The sequence below is a fragment of the Salvelinus sp. IW2-2015 genome, unplaced genomic scaffold (assembly GCF_002910315.2).
Source record: "Salvelinus sp. IW2-2015 unplaced genomic scaffold, ASM291031v2 Un_scaffold803, whole genome shotgun sequence".
Classification (NCBI taxonomy): Eukaryota; Metazoa; Chordata; class Actinopteri; order Salmoniformes; family Salmonidae; genus Salvelinus; species Salvelinus sp. IW2-2015.
In genome coordinates this window covers 63,675-86,823 of record NW_019942617.1, presented here as the reverse complement: position 1 = coordinate 86,823, position 23,149 = coordinate 63,675, and the positions used below count along the sequence as shown (strand labels likewise).

At 43.2% G+C, this 23,149-nt stretch overlaps 1 protein-coding gene across 1 annotated transcript in view; it reads right to left on the bottom strand.

Annotated features, from left to right (window-relative positions):
• The window catches only part of LOC112068952 (receptor tyrosine-protein kinase erbB-4), a 51,337-nt gene that overhangs the window by 5,651 nt on the left and 22,537 nt on the right, over positions 1–23,149 (bottom strand). The window contains exons 2-7 of the mRNA XM_024136187.2: positions 9,663–9,818; positions 8,486–8,561; positions 8,200–8,346; positions 7,403–7,500; positions 7,027–7,197; positions 3–249 (exon numbers count right to left, since the gene is read on the bottom strand). Coding sequence (XP_023991955.1) covers positions 3–249; positions 7,027–7,197; positions 7,403–7,500; positions 8,200–8,346; positions 8,486–8,561; positions 9,663–9,818 — 895 coding nt within the window. The remainder of the gene's footprint in view (positions 1–2; positions 250–7,026; positions 7,198–7,402; positions 7,501–8,199; positions 8,347–8,485; positions 8,562–9,662; positions 9,819–23,149) is intronic.

The window sequence follows — 23,149 nt, the reverse complement described above, 5'->3', positions numbered from 1 at the left end:
ACCTGGAGCTCCGCCTTGTCCTGGAGGTCCCGTGGGCCGGGGTGAGGCCTGCTTCCTCAGGGTGCCGTTACAGCGCTGGTCCTCGAAGCGTTTGTCCTCTTGGCCGCTGCCRCCTTGCCCCCCTGCAGACTGGTCCCCTGGGGGCCTGCACCCTGGGACTACAGACAGGGACAGCACCCGTGGGATGGTCCCCATGGTACCCAACCTGTCTTCCATGCCGAAACTAGGGTCTTGGTACAAAAACTGGTTCTGTAGAGAGAGACACAAGAAGAGAGAGAGAGAGGAGACAGAAGAGAGAGGTTTTCATATACAGTATACACTGCTGTGGTATAGGTAACGCCTGGTACACAAACTGGTTCTGTAGAGAGCGACACAGGGGGACAAATAGGTTTAATACATACTCCTGTGTGTTGGTACTTGGTTTAAGGAAGTGTTCAAGAGTATTGGTTCAAGGGAGAAGAGAGTCCCCTCTGTGAACTTTCTCGTCCCTCCTCTTCCCTCCTCCCCCATTCTCTCTCCTACCCCCTCTCCCTGCAATCTCCCCCTGTCCTCACCCCTCCTGTGGGTGAGTGGTCTCTACCCTCCTTCATCACCCTCCTTCCCCACCTGATCTCTCAGTCTCAGCGGTGGTCTGCATGTGTGTAGTCAGCACTCACTGAGGAAAACAGAATCTCTCTCACRCTGTGTACCCTCCACCCTATAGCTACTTTCTCCCAAACACTTCTCCTCTCTGAACTCCTCTCTTCCCCCTTACAGAAAAATCATATATTGGAATATATTTCAATAAAATAGACATATATTTCAATATATTGGGAAAATGTATTTATCAAATATATAAATAAATAAAWTATATGTAGATATATTTGTAAAATATATGTGTAAAATATATACCCACAACTCACAAGTCACAACCTTCTCTACCCCAAAGATAATGTTGAGTCTCTATTGACCTTTGGTACATTAGCATTAGGTTCCCAAAGTGCTGTTTTGCATGCAAAAGTTGGATCATATTTGAGTTGTAGTTGATGTATAGCCTACCTGCCACTTATGAAGCATAGTAAAAATAAATTAGGTGATTAGTTCAAAAAGACACTTGAACATAGAACATATCTGTAAATATATTTAAAATATATTTTCCTGAGCTGTCAATCACAATTTGAAATGTTCCCAAGCCACAGCCAGGCCTCCAACTGACAGAGCAGCCCTTACAATTTTGAGTTTTCTTCAGAAGAAGGAAAAGAGCAGCTGTCATCACCTAAAAGCTTTCTTGTGGATAACGGCATTTTATTTGATTATACATTCATAACATCGATTTAAAATATGTTTTTAACCTGGTGGGTGACAGAGGAAGATAATTTATTCAACTGCAAGCAAGAGATTTAATCAAGATTGCTAACATAGCTAGCTAGCTTTTTTTTTAGCTTGCCACCAATGTGCAGTGTGACTGACCAAGGTAAAAATTGTTTTGAAAATTAAAGTTGAGTAGAGTTCAGTAAAGTTAATGTCATGCATGTATTAGATATACAATACTTTAATTGCCAAAGCTATTGTTAAATGTTCTTGGCTAGCCAAGCAATGTGTTGCTTGCTTGCTAACTTAGCAAGCTTTAGTGACCCGGGTGTCTCTGATAGAATTGGCTAGCTCGAATTGGGAGCCTCAGCTGCCTATGGACAGACTCCTGCCAATGTAAGTAGTATTTTGTATCACTTAGCTAGCTAGTCCTCAATGAAGTTAAAATGTGTTCATGAACATTAAACCATATATTTATTCTTCATCTTGTGTGGAATTGTTTCACTGACTTTCTGTCTCTGCATTATCTATCTACAGGTGAGTTTGCAATGGACACTGGAGGTGAAAGAATCTGCATTGTAAGTATCAATTTGATGTTCATGAACATTAACCCCTAATTCTTCATCTTGTGTGGAATGTTTTCACTGACTCTGTTTCTGCATTATCTACAGGTTAACTGTCAACTTGTGAGTCTGAAAATGGACACTGCAGGTGAAGGAAGCTGCATTGTAAGTATAACTTTGATATTCCAAGGGATTATTTCAAAAAACATATGTTGCACATACATTGTAGGTAATTTGTACATTATATTTTGTGTTTCAGATGCAACCTTCCATGCCACAATTCAACAACGGACCAAGTTATTTGAGCAAAAAAATCAGATTATTGAAAGCACTCTTTTAGTTGTCAGTCATGAGTCATTCATTCAAACTTTTCATAGTATACCACAGCATGCTATTATGATTTTGTGCTGAACTTTGTCATTTTATGCATTGCATTTTAATAAGGTCAAAAGCAACATTTTCCATTCATTAAAATACATGTCAACATATATCAACATTTTATGAAATATATTTTGTAATATATTTTACTAGCTACCACAGCATGCTGTCAAATTTGACCAAATGTGGCTATTTGATCAAGAAGTAGAGTGATGGAGTGCTGCATCAGATGAYCTGGCATCCACAATCACCCGACCTCAACCCAATTGAGATGTTTTGACATGAGTTGAACCACAGAGTGAAGGAAAAGCAGCCAACAAGTGCTCAGCATATGTGGGAACTCCTTCTAGACTGTTGGAAAACCATTCCAGGTAAAGCTGGTTGAGATAATGCCAAGAGTGTGCAAAGCTGTCATCAAAGCTGTCATCAAGAATCTGAAATATATTTGTTTAAAGCTTTTTTGGTTACTACATGATTACATATGTGCTATTTCATAGTTTTGATGTATTCACTATTATTCTACAATGTAGAAAATAGTAAAAATAAAGAAAAACCCTAGAATGAGTAGGTGTGTCCAAACTTTTGACTGGTACTGTAAATATATTTTTTACATATATATATATATATATATATATATGTACATATAAAACGTAAACATACATATATACAGTGCATTCTGAAAGTATTCAGACCCCTTTACTTTTTCCACATTTTGTTACATTTCCCTTATTCTAAAATGGATGAAATATTGTTTTCCTCTTCATCAATCTACACACAATACCCCATAATGACAAAGCAAAAACAGGTTTTTAGAAATGTTAACAATTGTCTTAAAAATTCTAAACTGAAATATGACATTTACGTAAGTATTCAGACCCTTTACTCAGTACTTTGTTGAAGCACCTTTGGCAGCGATTACAGCCTCAAGTCTTCTTGGGTTACAAGCTTGGCACACCTGTATTTGTGGAGTTTCTCCCATTCTTCTCTGCAGATCCTCTCAAGCTMTGTCAGGTTGGATGGGGAGTGTCGCTGCACAGCTATTTTCAGGTCTCTCCAGAGATGTTCGATGGGGTTCAAGTCTGGACTCTGGCTKGTTCACTCAAGGACATTCAGAGACTTGTCCCGAAACTACTCCTGCATTGTCTTGGCTGTGTGCTTAGGGTCATTGTCCTGTTGGAAGGTGAACCTTCGCCCCAGTCTGAGGTCATGAGCACTCTGGAGCATGTTTTCATCAAGGATCTCTCTGTACTTTGCTCTGTTCATCTTTCCCTCAATCCTGGCTAGTCTCCGAGTCCCTGCAGCTGAAAAACATCCCCACAGCATGATGCTGCCACCACCATGCTTCATCGTAGGGATGGTGCCTGGTTTCCTCCAGATGTGACACTGGCATTCAGGCCAAAGAATTCAACCTTGGTTTCATCAGAACAGATACTCTTGTTTCTCATGGTCTGAGTCTGGTATGTGCCTTTTGGCAAACTCCAAGCAGGCTGTCATGTGCCTTTTACTGAGGAGTGGCTTCCATCTGGCCACTTTACCATAAAAGCCTGATTGGTGGAGTGCATGCAGAGATGGTTGTCCTTCCTTGTCCTATGGTTCTCCCATCTCCACATAGGAACTCTGGAACTCTGTCAGAGTGGCCATGACGTTCTTGGTCACCTCGCTGACCAAAACCCTTCTCCCCCGATTGATCAGTTTGGCTGGGCGGCCAGCTCTAGGATGGAGGCCACTGTGTTCTTGGGGACCTTCAATGGGGCAGACATTTTTTTAGTACCCTTCCCCAGATCTGAGCGCCGACACAATCATGTCTCGGCGCTCTACAGAGAATTCCTTCGACCTCATGGCTTGGTTTTTGCTCTGACTTTCACTGTCAACTGTGGGACCTTATATAGACAGGCGTGTGCCTTTCCAAATCATGTCCAATCAATTGAATTTACCACGGGTGGACTCCAATGAAGTTGTAGAAACATCTCAAGGATCATCATTGGAAACAGGATGCACCTGAGCTTAATTTGCGAGTCTCATAGCAAAGGTCTGAATACTTTTTTTTTGTTTTAATTGCAAAAATGTTTTCGTTTTGTCATTATAAGGTATTGTGTGTAGTTTGATGAGGAACATTTTAGAATAAGGCTGTAACGTAACAAAATGTGGAAAAAGGGAAKGGGTCTGAATCTTTCCAAATGCACTGTATATGGATATCTGTAATTTACATATAAGTTAATACATGTACATATTATTTTTCTGTAAGGCTCCTCCTCCTCTCTTCCTTCTCCCATCATCTCCTCTAATTTTCCTTTCTTCCTTCTCTCTTCCTCCTCTCACGAGAACAGACTCCAGACCTCACGCTGTGTACCCTTCACCCTATAACTACTCCTTCTCTGACAACTCCTCACATCACCTCACCTCCTCCTTCCTCATCTTTTCCTCCGCATCCCCCATATCAACACACTAAATACTGTAGCTCTTGGTTTTAAGTAGCCCTAGAGCATACAGTGGCAMGAAMAATTATGTGAACCCTTTGGAAATACCTGGATTTCTGCATAAATTGGTCATAACATTTGATCTGATCTTCATCTAGGTCACAACAATAGACAAACAGTCTACTTAAACTAACAACACAAACAATTATATGTTTTCATGTCTTTATTGAACACACTGTGTAAACATTCACAGTGCAGGGTGGAAATAGTATGTGAACCCTTGGATTTAATAACTGGTTGACCCTCCCTTGGCAGCAATAACCTTAACCAAATGTGTTCTGTAGTTGCGGATCAGACCTGCACAACGGTCAGGAGGAATTTTGGACCATTCCTCTTTACAAAATTGTTACAGTTCAGCAATATTCTTGGGATGTCTGGTGTGAACTGCTCTCTTGAGATCATACCACAGCATCTCCATCGGGTTACATTTACATTACATTTAAGTCATTTAGCAGATGCTCTTATCCAGAGCGACTTACAAATTGGTGCATTCACCTTATGATATCCGGGTTGAGGTCAGAACTGGGCCACTCCAGATGGCGTATTTTCTTCTGTTGTGGATTTACTTCTGTGTTTTGGGTCGTTGTCCTGTTGCATCATCCAACTTCTGTTGAGCTTCAATTGGCGGACAGATAGCCTAACATTCTCCTGCAAAATGTCTTGATAAACTTGGAAATKAATTTTTCTGTCAATGATAGCAAGCAGCAAAGCAGCCCCAAACCATGATGCTCCCTCCATCATACTTTACAGTTGGGATGAGGTTTTGATGTTGTGTTGTTGTGTTCCTTCCAAACAACTCAACTGTACTTTCATTAGTTTTGCTGTGGAACATGGAACAACATCTACAGTAGGTGCACTTTTGAAAACTTCAGACGTGCAGCAATGTTTTTTTRGACAGCAGTGGCTTCTTCCGCAGTGTTCTCCCATGAACACCATTCTTGTTTAGTGTTTTACGTATCGTAAACTCGTCAACAGAGATGTTAGCATGTTCCAGAGATTTTTTGTAAGTCTTTAGCTGACACTCTAGGATTCTTCTTAATCTCATTGAGCATTCTGCGCTGTGCTCTTGCAGTCATCTTTGCAGGACGTCCACTCCTAGGGATAGGAGCAACAATGCTGAACTTTCTCCATTTATAGACAATTGGTCTTACCGTGGACTGATGAACATCAGGGCTTTTAGAGATACTTTTGTAACCCTTTCCAGCTTTATACRAGTCTACAATTTTTTATCTTAGGTCTTCTGAGATCTCTATTGTTYGAGGCRTGGTTCAYATCAGGCAATACTTCTTGTGAATAGCCAATTTACATTTTGTGAGTTTTTTTATAGGGCATGGCAGCTCTAACCAACATCTCCAATCTCGTCTCATCGATTAGACTCCAGGTTAGCTGACTCCTGACTCCAATTAKCTTTTGGAGAAGTTATTAACCTAGGGGTTCACATACTTTTCCCAACCTACACTGTGAATGTTTAAATGATGTATTCAATATAGACAAGACAAATACAATAATTTGTGTGTTAATAGTTTAAGCTCACTATTTATGTCTATTGTTGAGATGTAGATGAAGATCAGATCAAATTTGATGACCAATTTATGCAGAAATCCAGGTAATTCCAAAGGGTTCACATACTTTTTCTTGCCATATCTGCCTATGTATGTACTGTATGTTGTGATAATTTAATCTGCAGTTACAACCTGAGAAGTGAATTTCAGTGCAACAGATGAGTGAAACCCACATGGGAAATCAACCAGTCAAACACAATATACTGAGACAGACATAAATTAGAAGAAATGCTTTTAAGATATCATTTAATGGAGTTTATCATGAAGGGGATCCGGGCTAAATTATGGAGTTCTGTGAAAAGTTCAAATAATTTCAAACTGTGTAGCTCAGCGTGCCCTTTGTCTACGGTTGAATAAGACTGGTATTTAAATATCAGAGAGCACTTTGTAGCCAGGCTTCTAGGGAAAGAAGAGATTAGGGAAAAAACTAGCATGTTGAATAGAGTAGGATAGAATAGAAAATAATAGAATAGAATGGAATACAATAGAATAAGATAGAATATAATAAAATGTAATAAAATGAAAAATAATAGAATGCCCTCTGAGAGGGGCATTCTGTGTACAGGGATTCAACCTGTTAGAGTTGATGTGTGGGTAGGCCAGCAGAGATAAGAGAAGAGAGGAGGAGAGAGAAGGAGAAGAGATGAGAGGAGAGGAAAAGAAAGGAGAGGAGAAAAGAAGAGGAGAGAAGAAGAGGAGAGAGGAGAGAAGTGGGGAGAGGAGAGAAGAAGAGGGGAGAGGAGAGTAGAGCCTTACCCTGTTGGAGTCAACACGTGTCCTGGGTGTGTACGCCAGCGGTGGGATATTAAAGACCTGAGGAACCAGGTACTCCTCAGCATCCATCAGATCCTCCAGCTCCTCCTCATCCAGCAGGCTCTGGAAGAACTTACTGTCGTTGGGGCTGGGCAGCTTCATACGGTCATCACCCTGGAGGGGGAGGGAGAGAGAGAGAGAGAGACCAATTACTCCTCGTACACTTACAATGTAATTTATTTTGGTTTGCAAAACGTATATCAACAAGATGTGCCTTTGAATCCCAGATGACGACACATACTATCCTGGTCGTTCACTCTACTCCCCAGGATAAGGAGGGGTGTTCGAGGGGAAGGTAAGATACGGTAAGGTAACTCACCTGGATGACCAGATAACGCTGGGGGTCCCGGGCCATCCTACAGAACTCTGCAGCTAGCTCCTTGAACTTGGGCCTGCTGTCTGCATCTATCATCCAACCTGGAAAAGACACAGGGAGAGCTTTAGATGTAGAGCCATGGATAAGGGAAACTGAAGGAGGATGTCCCAGTGTGCTGGTTAAGCTGGGCTTCCGTATATACTGTAGGTTACAGATCTTGTCATACTTTTGTGTTAGATTTTAATTATGTGGTTGATTAAAAAAAGTTACATTTTCTGATTATCAAATGTCCTTTTCTCAAAACCTATCACCTGCACAGCCATGTTAGTGTGTTAGTCTGCCAGGTTCCACAGACACGCAACCAATACCGCACCAAAGCAATCACTTGTGTGTCCTCTGTGCTACTCTACCAGATTGAAAGAGTAAAGGAGAGGAAGAGAGAGACAGAGACATGGTGACCTCCCCTAATCCTTTCCTGGCAGTCTGGTTTAATGAGCAGGGGCATTGGGTACAGGATCATGGAGGAAGGTGACAGAGGCTGTTGGTCAGTCAGTGACACCCTAGGCCCAATGTGTGAGGGAGGGGCCACAGCCAGAGGAGAGAGAGGGGCCAGAGAAGCGGCACAGCACAGCCAGGAAACACCAGGGTAGTGCTCTCTGCATGGACAGGGTGTGTGCTGGACATGGTCTGTGACCCTACCCTATACTGCTGGGGTCATAGCAGCGCGGTCATGTGGGAATGTGTGTGTGTGTGAGAGAGAGAGAAAGAGAGAGAGAAAGAMGTTATACAGGGYAGCTTACATTTGACCATGACCATGTATACATCTATGGTGCAGATGGGAGGTTGGGGAAGACGCTCTCCTTTCTCCAGCAGGTCTGGGATGTCCCGGGTCGGGATGCCATCATAGGGCTTCCCCCCAAACGTCATCARTTCCCAAATGGTCACCCCTGAGAAGAGGTTTAAAGTTAAAGGTTTGCCAAAGATAATAGATACAAATCGTAAGATTTCACCAGAGCATTCACATTACCGTATAAAAAAGACAGCATTAAGACACATTGATTGATTGATGTGAGTGTCCAGTCTTACCGTAGCTCCAGACGTCACTCTGGTGGGTAAACTTCCTGTAGTGGATACACTCCAAGGCCATCCACTTGATTGGCATCTGTAGTTATGGAGACACATACAGTGGGGTCTGAAAGTATTGACACCCTTGATAAAGATGAGCAATAATGACTATATAAAATAAATAATTCAAATATATTGTGTGCTCACAAAAATTGGGAAATTATTTTATTTTATACTAATATAATTGCTCAGAGAAATGAATGTTGTTTAACAAGTAACATTTTTATTTTCTCAAAATTATTGACACCCCTAAACATTTTTAYTTAAAGTAGTCAAAAGTGTAGTATTTGGTCGCATATTCATAGCACGCAATGACTACATCAAGCTTGTGACTACAAACTTGTTGGATGCATTTTCAGTTAGTTTTGATTGTGTTTCAGATTATTTTGTGCCCAATATAAATGAATGGTAAATATCCACTATAACTGCCTTGTTGACGTAATACTTACAGGATATTAGCAAATTGCACGCAAACAGTTTTAGTGAAGGTTAAGGAGATGCCAAATGGATCACGTAAATAAATATTTGGTTACTTTTAGTCCCTTTTCAGACTAATTTTGATCGGAACAGTTTGCTCTTCCTCGAAATGCATCGTTGGCATTGGTAAARCAGGAAGTGTCACAAGAGAAAAATACATCATTAAGAAATATGTATGGCCAGAATTGGACATCATGGGCTGATTACAGATGAAGGATCTTAATTTGAGRCAGTTTGCAACAGCAGGAATATTCTCAACAATAAAATGAAGATGCTACACCTGTAAGTTCTGAACTAAAAACCATGCTCATTAGAGTCTCCATGAAATTTTTAGTCCAGAACTAGGCTTGACCTCCAGGAAACCAGACATGCTAGCCTCCCCTGTTATTGGTAATGGTGAGAGGTTAGCATGCTTTCGGGGTGTGATCTTTGACCCTCTCAAACGTTCTCAAAAAGCTATTTTCATGGAGTTCACATTTCTTGTGGCCACCACCCCCATCAAAGTTACTCATCCCTGCACTACGGTATAGAGAATACACACATCTAGAAGAATACAGGACAGGGAACAGACAGAGAGGAGAGAGGCTCACATTTCTGGAGCAGCAAAACAGTAGGCAGACATAGATTCTCTTTTTCTCTAAGTATTTCCGGCCATGCTTACCTTGCCCCCGTCAGCGTTGTACTCCTTCTCGTTGACGTCCAGCAACCGAGCCAGACCAAAGTCAGTGATCTTGATGTGGTTGGGGGACTTGACCAGCACGTTACGGGCAGCCAAGTCCCTGTGCACCAGTCTCCGCTCTTCCAGATACATCATACCCTGCAAAAAACACACCAACAAACACTGTTACTGAACAGTGAAGAAACATTGTCATCATCATTATCAGCAGCAGCAACATCATCCTCATCATCATCTTCATCATTACCACCATCATCTTCATGGCTGGTATCATCATCATGATCATCATCATCATGAATTACAACACCACATCTCTTTTTGTAGTGATGGGCATTCCGGCTCTTTTCAGTGAGCCGGCTCTTTTGGCTCCCAAACGGCTCTTAAAAAWATATATTTTTTGTATTTTCTCAAGTCAAACAGTTTGCGATAGTTTGACTATGATTGGTGTTAAAACAATTCTAATTAAATTATTAAATGAAATCATACTCTACCTTAACCACAATGTATTTCAAGATGCATTGGTTTGTTATGAAAAATAATGCTATTAAACATGTGCATTTAAAGTATAACTTKTTCATGTTTATAAATAAAGTGTATATAAATCTGACCATTCAAAACGAATACAATCTGAACAGCATAATAATAGAATATTGCACCATATCAAAGAAAAATAAATAACAATGTGCACAACTGCAGCATCTCACTTAAAACATTAAACTGGTCCCTCTTTTCTCTCTCTTCTTTATTGCCATGTTATAACCAGCAGCACACAGCAATGCTGACCATATTTTTTMTTTTATGAGAGATTTGTCTTCAGAAATGCAAGCTGCCTCACTTTCGAGGGACTGATGTGGTTTCTTCTCTCAGTAATTATTTGTCCCGTTTTCGAGAAGACCCTCTCAGAGKRAACGGATGTGGCCACTATGCAGAGTGTCCCTGTCATGACTTTAGTAAGCCGTGGGTAGACAGAGTCCTTGTTCTTCCACCAGCTCAGAGGATCTGCAGATCTTTGGAGAAGGGACTCCTCCAAATAGGATCGGACCTCAATTATGGCATCTGCTGATGGATTCCTTCGTGCTGCATCCCCAGTTGCTCTCTCGTCAAACAGCATCCAAACAGCAGACGTTCGTGGCACTACTGCTGGTGCTTCCTCTTCTTCCTGTTGCCCTGGTGCCTGAGCCAGCTGACTGCTGGGGCTGTCCCTCCCTGCTGCTGAGGTTATTCTTTGAAGAGCCTCATCAATCGCTCTGGCATCACTGAAGGCTAACTTCTTAAACCTGGGGTCAAGCGCAGAGGTTGCTGATAGCACGTGATTATATTCCATTCTGTGGAACTTTCTGTCCATTGATGAGCATAGGGCGTCCATCAACTCTGTCACATGTCCTGGKGTTACATTTGCTTCTCTCTGGTGGCTGGCTGTGATTTGCTGCAGACCCTTACACAGGAGTATCATTTTTGAGGCTGTCACATAGCTGAAAAGAGAGAACAGTAACTTATTAGTTCAGGTTCATGTTTTGTCTACTGATACTATATTCTCATCTACTGCTCATACAGTTGAAGTCGGAAGTTTACATACACTTAGGTTGGAGTCATTATAACTCGTTTTTCAACCACTCCACAAATTCCTGTGTAAACAAACTATAGTTTTGGCAAGTTGTTAGGACATCTACTTTGTGCATGACACAAGTAATTTTTCCAACAATTGTTACAGACAGATTATTTCACTTATAATTCACTGTATCACAATTCCAGTGGGTCAGAAGTTCACATACACTAAGTTGACTGTGCCTTTAAACAGCTGGGAAATTTCCAGACAATTATGTCATGGCTTTTAGAAGCTTCTGATAGGCTAATTGACATCATTTCAGCCAATTGGAGGCGTACCTGTGGATGTATTTCAAGGCCTAACCTTCAAACTCAGTGCCTCTGCTTGACATCATGGGAAAATCAAAAGAAATCAGCCAAGACCTCACATTTTTTTTAGACCTCCAACAAGTCTGGTTCATCCTTGGGAGCAATTTCCAAATGCCTGAAGTACCACATTCATCTGTACAAACAATAGTACGCAAGTATAAACACCATGGATCACGCAGCCGTCATACCGCCCAGGAAGGAGACGCGTTCTGTCTCCTAGAGATGAACGTACTTTGGTGCGAAAGTGCAAATCAATCCAGAACAACAGCAAAGGACCTTGTGAAGATGCTGGAGTAAAAGGTACAAAAGTATCTATATCGACAGTAAAAACAAGTCCTATATCGACATAACCTGAAAGGCCGCCAGCAAGGAAAACCGTCATAAAAAAAGACAGACTACGGTTTGCAACTGCACATGGGACAAAGATGGTACTTTTTGGAGAAATGTCCTCTGGTCTGATGAACAAAAATATAATTGTTTGGCCATAATGACCATCGTTATGTTTGGAGGAAAAAGGGGGAGGCTTGCAGCCGAAGAACAGCATCCCAACCTGAAGCAATGGGGTGGGCATCATCATGTCGTGGGGGTGCTTTGCTGCAGGGAGGGGACTGATCCGCTTCACAAAATAGATGGCATCATGAGGAGAGAAAATTATGTGGATATATTGAAGCAACATCTCTGACATCAGTCAGGAAGTTAAAGCTTGGTCGCAAATGGGTCTTCCAAATGGACAATGACCCCAAGCATACTTCCAAGTTGTAGTAAAATGGCTTAAGGACAACAAAGTCAAGGTATTGAGGTTGCCATCACAAAGCCCTGACCTCAATCCCATAGAAAATGTGTGGGCAGAACTGAAAAAGTGTGTGCAAGCAAGGAGGCCTGTAAACCTGACTCAGTTACACAAGCACTGTCAGGAGGAATGGGCCAAAATTCACTCAACTTATTGTGGGAAGCTTGTGGAAGGCTCCCCAAAACGTTTGACACAAGTTAAACAATTTAAAGGCAATGCTACCAAATACTAATTGAGTGTATGTAAACTTCTGACCCACTGGGAATGTGATGAAAGAAATAAGTGCTGAAATAAATAATTCTCAATACTATTATTCTGACATTTCACATTCTTAAAATAAAGTGGTGATCCTAACTGACCTAAGACAGGGAATATCTACTAGGATTAAATGTCAGGAACTGTGAAAAACTGAGTTTAAATGTATTTGGCTAAGGTGTATGTAAACTTCCGACTTCAACTGTATATAATACTGGATTAAATAATGATGTAGTTACAACTGCATACTGTACCTCTCTCCACTGATCTCCACAGTGACCTGCTCAAAGGGTTCCAGGACTCTGCACACCTCCTCCACCACCTCCCATTCCTCTTGGGTCAGAGCATCAACAGGTGCATTGACAATGGCCAAGGTAGAGATGATGGCATCCTTTGACTCAAGAAACCACTTCAACATATAAAATGTTGAATTCCAACTTGTAGTGCAGTCTTGTTTAGGCCTCAGCTCAGGCATCCCCATCTGGCGTTGCGTAGACTTTAGTTTTTCAGCACCTACTGTGCTCCTGTGGAAGTTCTCTGAGGTGTGCCTGTCAATGAACTCAAAGCAGTCCAGAAGACAGCTAGACATCGAAAAATCTTCAATGAAGTGACATGTAACCAACATGTAAGAAGTGATTACCCTTGATGTCCAGCAGTCAGTGGTAAGGCAAACTGCAGTAGCTTTTTGGACTCTTTCCCGCACTGAAGCCTGTATGCTCTCGTACAGTTGTGGAGTAAGTGATTTTGAAATGGTTTTCCTGCTTGGAATTGTGTACATTGGATTTAGTCTATTGCTATAATTTCTAAAAACCTTTGTCCTCCACGATTGAAAATGGCTGGAAATCGGTGGAAATCATTTTAGCCAATGCAATATCGATTTGGCCTTGTTTTGCTACAGACATAGACTTTGGCATAAACTGGTCCATAGAAGAMTGCGTTGCTGTGGGTCGCGGAGTAGGCCTAATTGACTGAGTGGATACRTCKCCACGTGTGGAGGTGCTGGCTCYACCACTATCACTAGCAGGCCCGCTAGATTCTTGAAGCTCCGCTACAGCTAGCTTCATAGTTGGGTGCACAGTTGGCCTATGTGTGTAGAACCAGCTGTATATGATATTTTGTTTTGGCAGATTCTACACTGTGCTCTAACATTGTCTACATTATTAAAATGCATCCAAATGCTACTGTGCTTCCGACTCATTTTCTAGCTGTTGTTTTCACAGCTGTCTTTCCTCTCTCTCCTTGGCTGCTAAGTGTGTGACTGTGAGTGAGTTGGCTCGGCCCTCCCTCACGCATCTTTGGTTCATTGGTTGACACTGCGTGTCTGATTGACAGGAACAACAGGTGAGGCTGTTAGTCTGAGCAGACAGTCAGAACGAATGTGTGTGCGCTTGAGCATTTAGGCCTATATTATTTTATAMATKTTTTCGTTCTTTGAATTAGTTAATTCTATTCATTTAAATCTTTTGATTATTAATATCTTTTAATATTTTTATAAATAGATTCGGCTCTTCTGATATGCGAGCTGGCTCCCAACGTTCAACTACAAGAGCCGGCTCTTAGAGCCGACTCGTTCGCGAACGACCCATCACTAATCTTTTGGGCACAACACTTTATCACCAATATCATCAGCTATGAAAACCTTTAATCAACTATCATAATTGATTTGACTCTTCAGAAGGAGAATCCATGTCATAACAGTGTATTGGGGCTCGGCAAAGTGTCATATTTTTTAACTAATCAATGAAAAAATAACAACTTGAGTCACCACCCTTTAATGAATAGATAGTTTGCAGCGATAAGGCCCGACTGAGAGTCTTTCTTTCCCTGATAACGTTTCCTGGTGCAGAAGCACCTATCTGTGTGATAAAACTCCTGAAATTGATTTTGTGGAGGAGCGAACAATACGGGTAATTGACTAACGTGTGTATGGAGGAAGTGTGTAGCAGAGACCCTATACATGGCAACACTGCTACTGTTGTACAATAGAGCTTCTTCTATTTCCTTACGACACTTGAGGTCAAGAGTCYCCGCACCAAGCAACACCTTCTAATAAAGCTGTATGTGAGCTGCAGTGTTTAACCTAAAAAAGTATTGTAGACTGAAGTTCAAAGTAGAGAAGAACAAAAAAGCTACTCAAGAACTTGAGCAGCCCACACAAAGTGAGTGTCCTGCATCTGATGGCAGAGCAAAATGCACACACCATGCACCCACATATCAATGAAAGGCTATTCAATGCCAAAGTAACAGCAGTGTCTGAACAAATATCGCCTGCGCTATAGAACTATAGTCCCCATTGTATRTCGCTACAAGATTGCCCCAGCCTCTGAAGAATAAGAAAAGCAAATTCACCTATTTAAGTTGGTCTCWGAGTAAGAGAAAGCACGTTGGGGCCAAGCAGTGAGCAAACAGAGAACAGGCCTTATTTGAAACCATAACAAATTGGATTTAGGTTGGAATGGGTAGACTGGGGGCTGAGGAGGAGGGGGGAGGAGTAGAAGGAGCGTGGAGGTGGTATAAGAGGTGAGATTCCAGTGGTAAGGCTGTCATCACACCGGCTCATTTGGGCGGGAGAAAGAAGAAAACACAACCTGCTGTCTCCCTCACGCCCCTCCCTTTTTCACCCTCTTTCACCCTCGTTCTCTTTCTTTCTACCGCTCTCCCACTCCCACGTTCTCTCTCGCTCTCCCTCTGTTTCTTTCTCTCACCATCCCTCTCTCTCTAAGCAGGGGAATGGGGGAGAGGGGTATTGAAGGGGAGGTGCAGACAGGTCTTCCATACCAAGCAGGCACAACAGGGAAAGAGGAATGAGAGCTGGGCGGAAATAGAGAAGGAGAGAGAGAGAAAGAACGAGAGAGAAAGAACGAGAGAGAAAACAAAACGAGAGAGAGAGGAGACAAGGAAGAGTAGTGGGTCAATTCTAGTGTTGATGTTCTCCGTTACATAGGCCACGTATAGGGGGATGTGTCTGCTATGATACAATGTTCGGGTTCAAACAGGCGTGATCACACACGTGCACACGCACACATGCACGTACATAGGTACGCACGCAAGCAAGTACGTATGCACGTACACACATGATAATCCCTGCTATATCCTAACCTTCTTTGAACCCAGTCATCCCAGCCATCTGAAAGAAAAGCATGCTGTCAGAGTATCTTTCCTCTGTTCCTCTGTGCTGTTGATCCACTACAGACCCTTCTCTGACTCTMCCTTTCCCTCTCTCCCTCTCTCTCCCATTCTCTCTCTTTAACACTGGTTGGCTTCAGTGTGATGAATAGCTCAGCAATACTTGTCCATTAAAAGTGAATTACCTGTGGATTTGGAAGGCTAAACACAGAGGTGGGAATGAAGAGGGAATGGATCTGTTCTGACACAGACAGACAACCATCCGAAATATGGACACTGCTTCGCTCTCTGTGTGTTCTTTGGAGGAGGAAAAGAGAAAGAGAGGATGGGAGGAAGAGGATGGGAGGAAGAGAGGGAGAGGATGGGAGGAAGAGAGGGAAGAGAGTATGGTAGGAACAGGGGAGAGGATGGGAAGGAAGAGAGGGGAGAGGATGGGAGGAAAAGGGGAGAGAGGATGGGAGGAAAGAGGAGAGGATGGAGGAGAAGAAGGGAGAGGATGGGAGGAAAGAGAGGGAGAGAGGAGATGGAGGAAAGAGGATGGGAGGAAGAGAGGAAGAGGGTGGGAGAAGAGAGGGAGAGAGGAATGGGAGGAAGAGAGGGAGAGAGTATGGGAGGAAAGAGGATGGAAGGATGAGAGGAAGAGGGTGGGAGGAAGAGAGGAGAGTTGGGAGGAAGAGAGGATGGGAGAGTGGGAGGAAGAGAGGGAGAGGATGGGAGGAAGAGAGGGAAGAGAGTATCGGGAGGAAATGGAGGGATGGGAGGAGAGAGGGAGAGAGTATGGGAGGAAAAGAGGGAGAGAGGATGGGAGGAAAAGAGATGGGAGGAAGAGAGGAAGAGGATGGGAGGAAGAGAGGGAGAGAGGATGGGAGGAAAGGGATGGGAGGAAGAGAGGAAGAGGGTGGGAGGAGAAAGGAGAAGAGGAAGTGGAGGAAGAGAGGATGAGGATGGGAGAGAGGGAATGAGGATGGGAGGAGAGAGGAAGAGGATGGGAGGAAGTGAGGAAGAGGATGGGAAGGAAGAGAGGAAGAGGGATGGAGGAAGCAGAGGAAGAGGATGGAGGAAGAGAGGAAGAGGATGGGAGGAAGAGGAGAGAGGATGGGAGGAGAAGAGATTGAGGTTGTGTGTGGTAAGCGGGAGTAGGTGGTGGCTGTGACTGACAACTGTGTGTGTGTGTGTGTTGTGTCACTGACTAACTGTGTGTGATTGTGTGTGTGTTCAGTGGCAGTCAGCGGTGTGCGTTTGTGCGTGAGTCGTGCTGATGGGTTTGACAGAATCTTATGTGTACATAAATCGCTCTCTTCTCAGTAATCTCTCTCAATTTTAAGCAATTAAGCAGTGGAAGAAAATGGATGTGCTTGCCAAAGCTTGAAGTTTAATTACTACAATATGATAGGGTGTGTGTGTGTTTGTGTGTGTTTGTGTGGTGTGTTTGGGGATGGAGATGGGGAGTGAAGTGTTTAGGATTGGAAGTGAGGACCGAGCTGAGCCGGTGGAGGAACGTGCAGACACTTAGCTTTTTTCCCCACCTGGTCAGTTTATATTCTGATTGGCTGCTCAATGAAGGTGACACGGTAGGTGGGAAAAAGACAGGAACCGGAACATAAAGACTGTGTGGTATGTGTGTGTGTGTCTCTCTGTGTGTGTGTGTGTGGGTGTGTGGTTATGCTGGGTTGTGATAAAACATACATATACTAAGTGAGGAGAGGTGAGAAGAAGAGAGAAGAGATAGGAGAGTGAGGAGAGTTGAGGAAGGGACAGGAGAGGGGAGGAAGAGACAGGAGAGAAGAGAAGAGGTGAGGAGAGGAGAGGAGAGGTGAGGAAAGGAAAGAGAGGTGAGAAAGGAGAGAAAATGGAGGAGAGTAGAGTGAGGAGAGAAGTGGTGAGGAGAGTTGAGAAGGGGAAGGAGAGGGGAGGAGGAAGGAGAGAAGAGGAGACGAAAGGTGAGAAGAGGAGAGGTGGAGGAGAGAATAGGAGAGGATAGAGAGGGGGAGAGAGAGGAGGTGAGGAAAGGAGAAGAGAGGTGAGAAGAGGAGAGAAAGGAGAGGAGAGAAGGGTGAGGAGAGTTAAGAAAAGGGACAGGAGAGGGGAGGAGAGACAGGAGAGAAAGGGAGACGAAAGGTGAGAAATGGAGAGGGTGAGGAAAGGATAGAAGAGTTGAAGAAGAGGAGAGAATGAGGAGAGGAGAGAAGAGGTGAGGAGAGGAAAGGTGAGGAGAGGTGAGGAAACGGAGAAGAGAGGTGAGAAGAGGAGTGAAGAGGTGAGGAGAGGTGAGGTGAGAAGAGGAGAGGAGAGAGAAGGTGAGGAAAGGTGAGGTGAGAGAGGAGAGGATGAGAGAGAAGAGAGGTGAGGAGAGGAGAGAGAAGGAGAGGAGAGGTGAAGGGAGAAGAGAGGGCGAGAAGAGAGAAGAAGAGGAGAGGTGAGAGGCTGAGAGGTTGAGGAGAGAAGAAGAGAGGAGAGAAGAGGTGAGAAGAGGAGTGAGGGGGAGGAGAGAATTGAAGAGAATAGGAGAGGTGAGGAGATGTGAGGGGAGGGGAGGAGAGGCTTGAAGCGGGGAGGTGAAGAGATGAGAGGCAAGGAGAGAAGGGGATAGGAGAGGTAGGAGAGAGAGGAGAGGTGAGGAGAGGGGGAGGAGAGGTGAGGAGAGTTTGAGTAAGGGGATAGGGGAGGGGAGAGAAAGGAGAGAAGAGGAGAAAAGGGTGAGAAGGGGAGAGGTGAGGAAAGGAGAGAAGAGTTGAAAGAGGGAGAAATAGGAGAGGAGAGAAGAGGTTAGGAGGGTGAGGAGAGAAGAGAGAGGTGAGGAGAGCATTGTGAGAAGGGGATATGAGCGGGGATGAGAGAAGAGGAAAGAGGAAGAGGGAGGAAGGAGAGGAGATAGAGTGAGGTGAGGATGGGTGAGGAGAGAAGAGATGGCATTGGAGTGGGAGGTGCGGAGAGAAGAGGAAGAATTGAAGGTGAGTGGAGAGAGGGAGAAGAAAGAGAAAGAGGAGAGGTTGAGGGAGGAGAATGAAATGAGGAGAGGGGAGGGTGAGGAGAGAAGGGGAGAGAAGAGGGAGGTGAGAAGAGTGAGTAGAGGAGAGAGATGGAGGGGAGAAGAGGAGAGGAGAAGTAAGGAGAGAAGAGGAGAGGTGAGGTGAGGAGAGAAGAGGAGAGGAGAGGAGAGAAGAGGAGACGTGAGGAGAGAAGAGGAGACGTGAGGAGAGAGACCTAGGCTGGCAGTGTGCTCTAAGAATCCATTTCACAACACGCTGACACTTCTTTACTTTATTTTATACACACGCACACAACCCTTTAAGACCAAACACTTACAGAACACAGAATCATCTATAATAAAGTGAGTCCCTCTCTTTGTTGTAAGATGCTATTTTTGATGGTAGACTACCATTCTACATTACAACATCATACATAGGCTCCAAATCTATGTTTGTTCTCTCTCTCTCTCTCTCTCCCCACCTCTCTCTCTCTCGCTCTTTTTCTCTCTCTGTGGACGCCTGCCAATACCATTACAAAGGGAGAGGACAGAGAACAGAGAGCTCGGTGGGTGCGTGGTGCAGGCAGCTGAGAGTGTATTTAAAATAGATTACTTGTGGAAGCTAGGCAGGAGATCAATGATCACTGATTACAGCAGGCTTGATAATGCTTCTCATCCACATAATATTTATCCTTCGTGTCTACTTCAAAGGGATGAGAAATCAATGCACACAATGGCCATTTAGACACTTGATCCTATGAAAATAGAACAGATAGGCCTGATGGCAGTGGCTGAAATGACACCCTATTCCCWATGTAGCGCACTACTTTGATACCCTATTACCCATGTACGTATACACTATATAGTACACTACTTTTGACCAAAGCCCTATGACTGGTCAGACAGGATAATTATTAAGGGCAGCAGCCCATGACTTAAAAAGGAAAGTTACCATTAGACAGTTACATCTGTTCTGACTGAAGAGCTCCAGAGTCAAACATGAGACCCCCATGAACTACGAGATGCTGTGCTTTTTACTCAGACCTGCTGTTTGATGCTTTGGTACCAAGGCTTCAGTGAAAAGGACAATACATAAATCAAATACTTTTCAAGGAAGAAAATTGCATCATGGTCAATTTCCACTCTGTTCTGCTGTCTAGATGTCTAGCAGTCACAGTGTACGAAGTCCACATGAGGACAGACAGATGCATTGTCCTTATGTACACTACCGTTCAAAAGTTTGGGGTCACTTAGAAATGTCCTTGTTTGTGAAAGAAAAGCAAATGTTTTTGTCCATTAAAATAACATCAAATTGATCAGAAATACAGTGTAGACATTGTTAATGTTGTAAATGACTATTGTAGCTGGAAACTACACATTTATGGAATATCTACATTGGYGTACAGAGGCCCATTATCAGCAACTATCACTCCCGTGTTCCAATGGCAAGTTGTGTTACTAATCCAAGTTTATCATTTTAAAAGGCTAATTGATGATTAGAAAACTATTTTGCAATTATGTTAGCACAGCTGAAAACTGATGTCCAGATTAAAGAAGCAATAAAACTGGCCTTCTTTAGACTAGTTGAGTATCTGGAGCATCAGCATTTGTTGGTTTGATTACAGGCTCAAAATGATCAGAAACAAAGAACTTTCTTCTGAAACTCGGCAGTCWATTCTTGTTCTGAGAAATGAAGGCTTTTCCATGTGAGAAATTGCCAAGAAACTGAAGATCTCGTACAACGCTGTGTAATACTTCCTTCACAGAACAGAGCAAACKGGCTCTAACCAGAATAGAAAGAGGAGTGGGAGGCCCCGGTGCACAACTGAGCAAGAGGACAAGTACATTAGAGTGTCTAGTATGAGAAACAGACGTCTCACAAGTCCTCAACTGGCAGATTCATTAAAWAGTACCCGCAAAACACCAGCCTCAAGGTCAACAGTGAAGAGGTGACTCTGGGATGCTGGCCTTATAGGCAGAGTTCCTCTGTCCAGTGTCTGTGTTCTTTTGCACATCTTAATCTTTTCTTTTTATTGGCCCGTCTGAGATATGGCTTTTTCTTTCCAACTCTGCCTAGAAGGCMAACAACAACCCTTTCTTGTTGCTTATGCTCAGTTTCCCTTATTAAATCTATTTCATGTCTTTATCTTTTCAACCTTATACATTGTACAGTATAGTTATACATTTTGCAAAGTGTGTACCATGTCTCGATATTGCAGTTTAAGCTCATATAATTCATTTGACAATGGACAGTAAAATGCATCCAAGCTACAACTAAGCCGACTCATTTTTAGCTTCATACAGCAATTCTACCCTAGTCCTCCAGCCACACGAAGAAGAGAACCACCACTAGAAAAGATAGAGCCGCCCTACATACACTAGGGGAGGAGAGGAGAGAGACCTAGGCTGGCAGAGCTCTCCCATCTCATCTAAACAACATAGACTGCATCTCAAATGGCACCTGGGCTCTGGTCAAAGTAGTGCACTAAATAGGGCATATGGTGCCATTTGGGATGCGAGCCTAGTGAAAGGGATGAGACTGCACTCTTTCCATTTAGCTGGAAAAATAAATGGCTGCCATTTTAATTATACAGAACGTCTGGCAGTGTGATGGAATAATCCAGACTGGGATTGGACGGTTCTCTAACTAGCCAAGTCACCATCAACACCATCAGTATTCACACCACAGCCAATCCCACTGGCATTTCACACTCACAGGTCTGTGTCTGTGAGAGATGAAGTGTGTGTGTGTGTGTGCCAAGCCAACACCTTCCAAGGAGGTCAATGAAATATAGATGATATTCAGAGACAGGGAGGGCAGGGGGGAGGAAGGGGGAGGAAGGGGGAGGTGCTGACCTTGGGTGAGGAAGGAGAATGTAATTTGCCAGAATGAAGGGGAGAGAGGAGGATGTGGTATTGACACTAGGTTTGACATGGGAATCAGAGGAGACAGGTTAGGCTAAACTTGTTTATCCTGAGGTCAGGCAAACACATCATTTTCTGCTCCTGACAAATGGTTTATGTCAATCTTAAATGGACAATTAAGCTGAGATCAGATAATATATGAGATAAAAACACTATTAATATCAATAACAATTTATTTAATTTTGAGGCAAAGGTAAAACAGAGGCAATATGCCTAGTAGGTGTTCTTACTCCCTTCTAGACCATTGAGAAGATAAATATGTTGTGTAGACGTTCTACCCATTGCAACAGTTGGTTAACTTGTACATATTTAATGGTGCACGTTTGCTCCCTGCTTTGCTCATAACAAATGCTCATATGCAAATCATGGTAAGAAATGGAATCCACACAGCCAAGCCAATTACATATAGCTGTTGAGTGGATACACACACAAACACACACACGCTGATGCACACACACACGCATGAAGGCACATACACGTGCACATACATACATGCACGCACACACTTTTCCCTGATGGTGGCGTTGTGGTGCCATAGGGCTTGAACCCAGCTACACTTCATTATTTTTTGGGTGTTTTCATTATTTTCTTCTCTTGTTCCCTCCAGGTTGCCCTATTGGCTAACACCTAGTATGTGCATTAATGGGGGTTAAAGCATCAACACACACAAACAGAACAGCAAGGTCTGGCAACAGAGGAAGACTGGTTAAGTGATTAGTGCAAACATGAGGGGTATGGGGGGAGGCAGAGAGAGAGAAAGAGGAAGATTGAGACAGAGATAGAGAGAGAGAGAGAGAGAGGGAGAAAGAAAGAAAGAAAGAAAGAAAGAGAAAGAGAGCGAGAGAGGGAGAAAATAAGGGGATTGAGGGGATAAAGAGAGGGAGGATAAGGTGACAGAGGGAGGAAGGAAATAGTATAATCTGTTATCAACAGCAAAAACAGTCTTTAGGAATCAATTCAAACACTTCATGTCAAATGTTATTTTTAGAGAGTCCATGGTTGTATTCCCAATGGCCGCCTATGCACCCTGGTCAAAAGTAGTGCACTAAATAGGGAATAGTGCACCATTTGGGATGTAGCCCAGGTTTGTTACACCTGGCAATTACAGCATTATAGCAACTAATCAGTACTGATACTCATTATTTATCAGATTAGCATCCTATTCTGATTCAATGCCAAGCAAATTTGCATCTGTAGGCCTGAGTTTAAAGATATAGACAGTTTTTCAGTATGGAGTGTTGTGCTTCTTCACAAAGAAAGATGAGTGGTTCAGGAACAGCAAAGAACAAACACACCACACTATTCTGTATCTAGGAGAAGGGTTGGAAGATGGGAGAAGAGAAAGGAGCACTGATGCTACCTCACTCTCCAACCMAGCTGCATGGACTGAGGAGCAAAACTGAAGTCGAAAGGAAATTCAGCAGCTATTAAAGGATCATGGAAGTTGTGAAAAGTGTTCCTTTATTGTTAAAAAAAATGGCAGCACTTCATCAG